Genomic DNA, 10000 nt, shown 5'->3' with positions numbered 1-10000 from the left:
CAATGCACACGCCGTGCAATGCGATAATATTGTCGCACGACAACATTCGATTCTCCATTCACACCCACACACTTCGGTGGTGTGAATTGAGAATCAAATGTTGTCGTGCGACAACATCGCACGCTGTGTGCATTGGCCTTAAGCCAGTCATTTGAGCATGTCAAACAGGGTCCATAGTTCCAATCCAGTAATGATGTTAAAGATAAGGAGGTAACTTCCGGGTAATGGCCTTAAAGTACCTTTGTCCTTTCTGAGTTTTAGAAATGTAATTGCTGATCTGACTGCAACGGGTTTTAGTGTTTTTCCCCCCATTATTTCTGTACTTTATATGTCTTTCTATTTTAGTATGTGTTATGTTTACTGTGTAAACTGATTCTTTGATTTATAGATGTTTTGAGTAGCTTGTTTTTTTTTTTGCGATCAATTTTTTTATTTTATTTTATGTACAAACACACAAAGGACAATGACAAAACAATTACCAAAATACACAACATTCATACCTGCATACATTCCCCCTACCCACCCTCCCACACCAAGGTCTTACTCCGCCCAAAAACCCTCAAGAAGGATTTAAACCAGCTCAACATAAATGCCACCAAATAAAATAAATAAACATAATAGGATAAACATAAAACATTAAATACTATAATATTCAAATATCAATACCCACACCATTACAAACCATAAGTTATGCATATGAATGAATGAATGAATGAATGAATGAATGGACTTTATTGTCATTGCTACAGTACAGGTACCAAACAACGAAATTTAGGAGGGGTGGCTCCCCTGGTGTTAGGAAAGGGGGAAAAAAACACTTTTAGAAAAAGAATAAAATTCACAAGAAGGTAAGGAGCTGGTTTACATAAATAAAGGCTATGTACACAATCCACTGTACTATACTGCACAGATAGTCAACTAGGGTTGTCATATTGCACAAAAGTATTTTTTCACGTTATTTAAAGTGTCACAGTTTGCAGGCTTGAAATGTACATGTTTGTGCCTCAGCACTAGCTGCCATACAATCCGTCCAGACTGTCCTGGGCCCAGAACTTAGGCCTTTGCTGTGTTCAGGGCCTTGACGGCCCTGTGGTAGAAGCAGTTCTTCAGTCTGTTTGTCTTAGCGGCCGGGGTCCTGTACCTCCTTTTCGAGGGCAGCCTGATAAAGTGTACGTGCCCAGGGTGGGTCGGGTCCCTGGAGATCTTGGAGGCCTTCCTGAGACAGCGTGTGTTGTACAGCTCTTCCAGAGAGGGGAGGGGGGCGCCGGTGATCTTCTGTGCTGTTCTCACGACTCTCTGTAGCGCGTTTCTCTCCGCTGTTGTGCAGCTGTAGAACCAGTTGCAGATGCCGTAAATATCACCTCTGCATACATTCTATAAAGGAAGTCCATAAACTAATATTATTTTCTTGAGCGCCATGCATGCTGGCCACGGACCTTTCTAGTTTGGCTAGATCTAACACAGTGTTTAACCAATGCTGATAGGACAAGTCATGGGGGTCTTTCCACCTCTGAGCTACCAGTTTTTTGGCGGCTGTGAGGCCTACCAGAAGCCAGCGTTGGTGCATCATTGATCAATTTAAACTGGTAAAATCATTCAGTAGTAGAATTATTGGGGAGCAGGGGATAGAGGACCCAAGAAACTCAGACATCTTATTGATGGCCATACCCCAGAATGATTTAACACCAGGGCAATCCCACACCATATGGATGAAAGTTCCTGTTGTGTTTAATGAGCATAACTGACAGTTTGGCGAGGGTGTTAATTTCATCAAAAAAAGTTTGCGGGGTGTACAGTATAGCCTGTGTGCAAAGTTATAGTGAATCATCTGATGATTGGGGTTGCGAGATGCTAAGTTGATCTTAGTCCAAACCGTAGTCCAATTGATTGTAGATGGTGAGATAGAAAGGTCATGGCTCCAACGCAAGTTAATTTGTAGAGTTTTGAGTAGCTTGTTGAATATTCTGTACGTCTCGACGACATTGGAGATGAGGGTGACCTCAATTGTCCTATTTGTCTAATAAATAAAGGCTGAAATGAAATGATGGGTCTAACTCTCCTCCCCCCTCCTCATCTCCTCTCCTCCCCTCCTCCCCTCCCCTCCCCTGCCCTCCTCCCCTCCCCCCTCCCCTCCCCTCCTCCTCTCCTCCCCCCCTCCCCTCCCCTCCTCCTCTCCTCCCCCCTCCCCTCCTCACCTCCCCTCTCCCATCCCCCCCTCCCCTCCCCTCCTCATCTCCTCTCCTCCCCTCCTCCCCTTCCCCCTCCTTCCCTCCTCTCCCTCCCCCCTCCTCATCTCCTCCCCTCCCCACTCCCCCCCCCCCCCCCCCCCCCCCCCCAGGTACTGGTCCCAGATAGACAGCCAGCTGCGGGAGGCGGTGGTTCTGCGGGGGGTGGGGGTCCGGGTGCTGGTGAGCTGCAGGCAGCAGAGCCCCCCCCTCAGCTTCAGCTTCCTCTGGTCCCTGAAGACGCTCTGCATGGGGGGGGGCAACTGCTCTCTGGAGGTGGTGAGAGGCTCACACACACACACACACACACACACACACACATATATACACACATATATACACACACACACAAACTGCTCCCTGGAGGTGGTGAGGCTCACACACACACACACACACACACATATATACACACACACACACACACACTCACACATATATACACACACACACTCTGCATGGGGGGGGGCAACTGCTCTCTGGAGGTGGTGAGGCTCACACTCACACACACACACATATATATATATATATATATATATTTATACAACAGTTAGTTCCGACCAAGTCATTTGATTGGACAAGAAGCATTCCATGAGTGCCGATATACAGTATAACAGCACTGGGACTTTTAACTATAGGTATCACTCCGAAATAACCGTTAATATCAAAGTAGCTAGCCTGCAGATGTTTGTGTTCAGGTTACTAAACAGTCCAGTCACAGCCGTGCTGATATTCAGTATAACACACTCCCTCTCGTGTGATATTGCTTAAATACTCAAACACACACACACACACACCTGGGTTTCCGTTAACCGGCAATTACCGGTCTTTGTCCGGTAACATTTGGTGAAGTCCGACAAATTGAAAAGTCGTCGGACATATTGTCCGGTGAAAATAATTCCCTTTGAATACAATTCGCTAAAGCTGGCTGGGTGCGTTCGTAAACACGCTCTGGAAATCCGATCAGCACTCGCGGAACGCCTCTCGTCCAATCGAACGACTCGGTCGCTCTGTGACATCGAAGCCAGCGTGCGCTCCGGCGCTCTCAGAGCGTGTTTACGAACGCACCCCTAGAAGTTTCCAGCCAGCTAGCTGAAGCTGCTACACACACCAGAGCCATGGCGACCGAACGGCAAGTTAAACAACATACTATAAAAGTGACATTGTTTTACTCATTACTCATACGTTTGTTGTCATTCGGCGGTGCTAATAGTCGCTTTCTTTTTTAATTTATTTAATTTATTTTATTTTAGCAGTTTCCCCGAAAGTTAAGTGTGTGTTTTTATATCACTATTTGCACTTCTGGTTAGATGCTAAACTGCATTTTGTTGTCTGGTACTTGTACTCTGCAATGACAATAAAGTTGAATCTCACCTAATCTAATCTAATCTAATCTAAAATAATCTAAGATAATCCCATCACTATTACTCCCTATTTTCATCAGTGTTTCAATCCTTGAATCTGTGATGGAAATCAAGCAAAGCCACTTCAAGTCTCCCCACCACTGACAGCGCTGGGTGTGCCTTTCCTTACACTCTCGGTTATTCCCTGTGGATTTAAAAAACGGTGTTTTGGTTTCTATAATGTGGTCTATTCTCAGTGTTGACGAGCAGCTCAGGGGGCTTTGAGATGGCGAACAGCTAATTAAAGGAGTAATTCCACTCAAAAGGGTAGAAGTAAGCTGACTGTCTGTCTGTCTGTCTATCTGTCTGTCTGTCTGTCTGTCTGTCTGTCTCTCTGTCAGTGTGCTGGACTACCTATGACTTCCATGGTACCTGGGAACGCGTTGTCGGAGAGAAACGCCCTCTGTACAAAGGACCTACTGACCAAAATCCCTGTTCCCCGTAGCCTACATGCTTGCACTGTTACTGTTCAATAAAATGTTATACATCTAGACATTGTGGTATTTCTTTATATACGTATCCCAGACTGCCTATCAATTGTTTCTCAATAAACAGTTATGTTCTTCCCATTGTCATACTCCCGAGCTAAACGAAATGCCTTCCCAACCAGCGAGACTTATAGAAATGACGTTGTTTTATTGATAAAAAAAAAAAAAGGGTAAAACTGTAAAGAGAAAATAGAAAACTCACATTAATCCCAAACAATTTAACAAACTTCAGTTAACGTAATGTGGAGTCCGTTCATTGATCGATGCTGTCTGTTCAGTTCCCAGTGAGGCGCCCGTTCAGCGCTGGACCCGTTCAGCGCTGGATTTGACGCATGGCATAGCGCGCATGCGTCAAATCATGTTATATTATTATATATTATATAGCTCGCATCTAATCGTATCGGATGAGAAATAGACATTAAATGGCATATATAGGCCGCTACACAACAGTAATCACCGCGACAAACAGCTATATTAGATTTGGAGAAAAAAAAAAATATGATTTTGAAAAAAAAATTTTTTATTATATTTTAATATGATGACCGGAATATATCACGTTTGTCCGGTAAATCGAATTCTTCCCGGACACGATGTCCGACGGCAAATTTTTCTAACGGAAACCCTGACACACACACACATATATATACACGCACACACACACACACACATATATACACACACACACACACACATACAGTACACACACACACAGACATACACACCTAGTCCTCACCTGGGTACCCATAATCTGACTCCTCATACCGATAACATGTGTCTGTGTGTGTGTGTGTGTGTGTGTGTGTGTGTGTGTGTGTGTGTGTATGTGTGTGTGTGTGTGTGTGTGTGTGAGCAGAAGTTCTTCAGCCCTCGGGAGCAGAGGGACGGAACCCTGCAGGGGATCAACCACAACAGGTTCATGGTCACAGACAAGGCTGTTTACCTGGGTGAGTTACCATGACAACGCTGTCTACCTGGGCGAGTTACCATGACGATGTCTACTTTCATCAACTCATCACTTGTTTGACGGCAGTCAGGACTGCAGAGTCACTGCCTATCTTCCGCCGTAGATTGAAGACCTCCATCTCTTCAGGCTACAGCTTAACTGTCCCTCCTAAAGACCTCCTCATCCCCTCTACCCCCCCTGTACAGACCTCCTTATCCCCTCTACCCGCCTGTACAGACCTCCTCATCCCCTCTACCCCCCCTGTACAGACCTCCTCATCCCCTCTACCCCCCTGTACAGACCTCCTCATCCCCTCTACCCCCCTGTACAGACCTCCTCATCCCCTCCACCCCCCTGTACAGACCTCCTCATCCCCTCTACCCCCCTGTACAGACCTCTCCATCCCCTCTACCCCCCTGTACAGACCTCCTCATACCCTCTACCCCCCTGTACAGACCTCCTCATCCCCTCTACCCCCCCTGTACAGACCTCCTCATCCCCTCTACCCACCCTGTACAGTCTCTCTACTGTAATAAATAAAACTATTTAAAGTAATCCTTCTTCAAGCATTACGGTCTAACCCTGGTCTAACCCTAGTCCTAGCATAGATTACTTTTCCTTGCGATGACTGATGGACAGATGATTCACTTACTTAGACAAATGTGTTTGTTGTAAGTCGCTTTGGATAAAGGCGTCTGCTAAATGTCTAACATGTAAAATGGAATTATTGAATTATTGATTGGTTCATTGATTGGTTTATTGATTGGTTTATTGATTGGTTTACTGGTTGGGTCATTGATTGGTTTATTGATTGGTTTATTGATTGGTTTACTGGTTGGTTTATTGATTGGTTTATTGATTGGTTTATTGGTTGGGTTATTGATTGGTTTATTGGTTGGGTTATTGATTGGTTTATTGATTGGTTTATTGATTGGTTTATTGGTTGGGTTATTGATTGGTTTATTGATTGGTTTATTGATTGGGTTATTGGTGGGTGGGTTGGTTCTTTGGTGGTTCAGATGAGTTTCAGGATTTTTCTTAATTCTCTTGACCGATGTCTGTTGTTGTTGTTGTGTGTTGTGTGTATCTGATGTCTGTTGCTGTCTGTTGTGTTGTGTTGTGTTGTGTTGTGATGTGTGTATCTGATATCTGTTTGTTTGATTGATTGATTTTTATTTGGGTAAAAAGTACAGACAGTACATCTCAGAGGATAGCACGTAAAACTGTACTGAAACACTTGTCTGTTGTTGTTGTTGTTATTGTGGTTGTTGTTGTTGTTATTGTGGTTGTTGTTGTTGTTGTTGTTGTGTTGTGTGTATCTTATGTCTGTTGCTGTCTGTTGTGTTGTGTTGTGTTGTGTTGTGTGTAACTCATGTCTGTTGTCTGTCTGTCGTCCCCGTAGGGAACTTTGACTGGGTGGGGAACGAGTTTGCGTTCAACGCGGGGGCGGGGCTTGTGATCAGCCAATCGGAGGGCGTGGATGAGAGGAACCTGACCCTGGTGCAGCAGGTGAAGGCGGCGTTCAACAGGGATTGGTTCTCCCGCTACACCAGAACCCTGCAGCCCAACAACATCCCCGTCTGCAACAAGCAGCAGGTCAGCCAACCGGCTCCTCTCAAGATGACCCTTGACCCTGACCCCCAGGTCAGCCAACCGGCTCCCCTGAAGATGAACCCTGACACCCAGGTGGACCAATCAGGTCGCCTTGACCCTAAGCCTGACCCCGAGGTCAACCAGATGACCCTCCTTGACCCTAACCCTGACCCCCAGTTCAACCAGATGACCCTTGACCCTAACCCTGACCCCCAGGTCAACCAAGCAGCCCTCCTTGACCCTAACCCTGACCCCCAGGTCAACCAGATGACCCTTGACCCTAACTCTGACCCCCAGGTCAACCAGATGACCCTTGACCCTAACTCTGACCCCCAGGTCAACCAGATGACCCTCCTTGACCCTAACCCTGACCCCCAGGTCAACCAGATGACCCTTGACCCTAACCCTGACCCCCAGGTCAACCAGATGACCCTCCTTGACCCTATCCCTGACCCCCAGGTCAACCAGATGACCTTTGACCCTAGCCCTGACCCCCAGGTCAACCAGATGACCTTTGACCCTAACCCTGACCCCCAGGTCAACCAAGTGGCTCCCCTGACCTTTGACCCTAACCCTAACCCAGCAGAGAGCAGGGGCAGCAGGGAGGAGCCTAACTCCACCCTCCCTCAGTGAGCCTAACTCCGCCCCCAATGAGCAGGAAGTAGTTCCACCAAGCTTCCTGGTTAAACTTAAAACTGATTTACCGTATTACAATAGTGACTTTTTTATTTGGACTAGCAACCGGTTGCCTGGCAACATGCGCCATCGTGTACTGTATAACGTAAAGGGACTTTTCTTTGGTTTTTGGCGAATACAAAATAGCCGCCTCCATTGGCAAGGCGCTACTCTTCCGTACAGAAACACCTCTGTGACCGCCCACATTAGAGACTGGTGCCTTCTGGGATTGACGGACGGACGGACAGAGTGAAGACTTGTAGAGGGAAAATACACACTTTAATGAAATGAAGGTTGCCATGGGGACGTTGTGAACGCCTGGTGCAGTACGACTGTTTTGGAGACGACGCAAGTCTCCGCGGTGCCTGTCGCCTAATCAACCGTCGACGACTGTTTCCTACTAAGTTCTCCCCCCCCCCCCCCAGGGGACTGGACTGATGAAACACATTGATTTTCTATTGATTACCCAGAGATCAATAGATATCGCTCATTGTATTATCCATCCTGCCAGTAATAGCATCCATCATGTACTGTACATCCCTTTAAAAGAAAAGAAAAAAAACACCTCCTTCCCTGGTGACAGACATCGTATTGGGAGGCAGCATGAATGTTAGATGGGCAGTAGTGTAGATGGTAGCAGACGCTATTCGGTTGTTAAGTCGTGACGTGTTTCCGTGTCCAAAGTTGGCTGAGGCGCTTTTCCGAGGCTCAATGACGCTGACAAATATGGGGAAAACGGGAAAGTGCTGTGTCCCTTGTTGTATGAATAGATCAGAGTCTTAAAAAACGATTGAACTGTCATTCTACCACTTTAGTACACCGGTACTCTGGTGCAGGGGGAATTTCTGGTTTGGACCCGGAAATTGCTAAACGTCACGTTTGACGTCAGACTTAACAACCGAATACTGTTACTACTGAGGTCATTACATAGTTATTACAGAGATCATTACACAGGTTATTACTGAGGTTCCTGTTGTCCCATAGACCTCCATTCAGATTCAGATTCAATTTAATTTAATTCATTGGCAGAGAACAAAGTACAAAGTCAACGAAGCACATTCGGCATCTAGCCAGATAGTAATAATAGTGCAATAGTGCAAAAAGCCATAAAAGTGTGGACGGATATATGTACAGACGAGGATGAGATATGTACAGTAAGATAGTAAGATATATGCAGTATGATATGTACAGAGCAAGGGCGAATGGATATCAATACACTATGTACAGTATATGTACAGTGTGCAAAAACAGCAAGTGTGCAAAAAGCTGAGTTGAAGTCCTGAGTGGTATGGGGGGGAGGGGGGGGGGGGGGTTCCATCCTGTCAAGTGAGCTGTTTTCCAATGTCAACGCAGAGATGCAGGTCAATGGCTGACCGACATTAGCGGAGGCTAAATAAGGCGTTTGATGTCTGGGTCCAGATGTAAAGCAGACAAGCCAATGGTTTTAACTGTAAACTAATGAATTGGAACATTGGGATATCGATTCCTCTGAGACTAACCCTCACGGGTTGTTTCATCCTCGGGTTTGACCTACGACCCCGGCGGTCGCTATGTTTAGAAGCCGCTGACCTATCGAGCGGATTATTGAACAAACGGTTATGTTTAGATGAGGCTTCGGCCTCATACGGATCAATACGATGAATTTTTCAAGAAGACTGGAAACCTTTTGGCGGCTCCCCCAAGGCTCTGGTCTGAGGCTGATACGACCTCGCACATCGATGGAGTCAGATCACTGTTGGCAGGGAGACACTGGCAGAACAGACCCGCCCTGACTGACGCCTGGGACACACCGGACACCGCCAGCTCAGCAGCGCATGCATTTCAATTCGGCGTCCATGTAATAACAATAATAATAATAATAATAATAACTTTTATTTGTATAGTGCTTTTCCTGCAAATGTTCAAAAGCTCAAAGTGCTCCAATCATTATATAATCATAATTTAATTATTTACTCATTTAAAGGCAATATTAACAAAATGGGTTTTTAGTCTTGACTTGAACATATTTGCTGAGGTTGCATCCCTAATGTAAACTGGCAGTTAACATGGGCTGTATGGCTGCTCTGACCTGTTAACATGGGCTGTATGGCTGCTCTGACCTGTTAACATGGGCTGTGTGTCTGCTCTAACCTGTTAACATGGGCTGTATGGCTGCTCTAACCTGTTAACATGGGCTGTATGGCTGCTCTAACCCGTTAACATGGGCTGTATGGCTGCTCTAACCTGTTAACGTGGGCTGTATGGCTGCTCTAACCTGTTGACATGGGCTGTATGGCTGCTCTAACCTGTTAACATGGGCTGTATGGCTGCTCTAACCCGTTAACATGGGCTGTATGGCTGCTCTAACCTGTTAACATGGGCTGTATGGCTGCTCTAACCTGTTAACATGGGCTGTATGGCTGCTCTAACCTGTTAACATGGGCTGTATGGCTGCTCTAACCTGTTAACTTGGGCTGTATGGCTGCTCTAACCGGTTGACATGGGCTGTATGGCTGTTCTAACCTGTTGACATGGGCTGTATGGCTGCTCTAACCTGTTAACATGGGCTGTATGGCTGCTCTAACCTGTTAACATGGGCTGTGTGGCTGCTCTAACCTGTTAACATGGGCTGTATGGCTGCTCTAACCTGTTAACATGGGCTGTATGGCTGTTCTAACCTGTTGACATGGACGCCGA

The 10000-nt window shown here is 46.1% G+C and overlaps 1 protein-coding gene across 1 annotated transcript in view; it reads left to right on the top strand.

The window, feature by feature from the left end:
* The window catches only part of LOC308156503 (inactive phospholipase D5), a gene marked incomplete at both ends in the record, with an annotated part of 83734 nt that extends 76452 nt beyond the window's left edge, over positions 1-7282 (top strand). The window contains 3 exons of the mRNA XM_080529851.1: positions 2339-2504; positions 4967-5057; positions 6459-7282. Of these exons, the coding sequence (XP_080385977.1) occupies positions 2339-2504; positions 4967-5057; positions 6459-7282 (1081 nt within the window). The remainder of the gene's footprint in view (positions 1-2338; positions 2505-4966; positions 5058-6458) is intronic.
* Between the last annotated feature and the right edge of the window lie 2718 nt (positions 7283-10000).

Source organism: Nansenia antarctica (genome assembly GCF_963989245.1).
Source record: "Nansenia antarctica genome assembly, chromosome: 1".
In the NCBI taxonomy this organism is placed as follows: Eukaryota; Metazoa; Chordata; class Actinopteri; order Argentiniformes; family Microstomatidae; genus Nansenia; species Nansenia antarctica.
The sequence above is the reverse complement of the archived record's forward strand: the minus strand, read 5'-3'. Positions and strand labels throughout refer to the sequence as shown.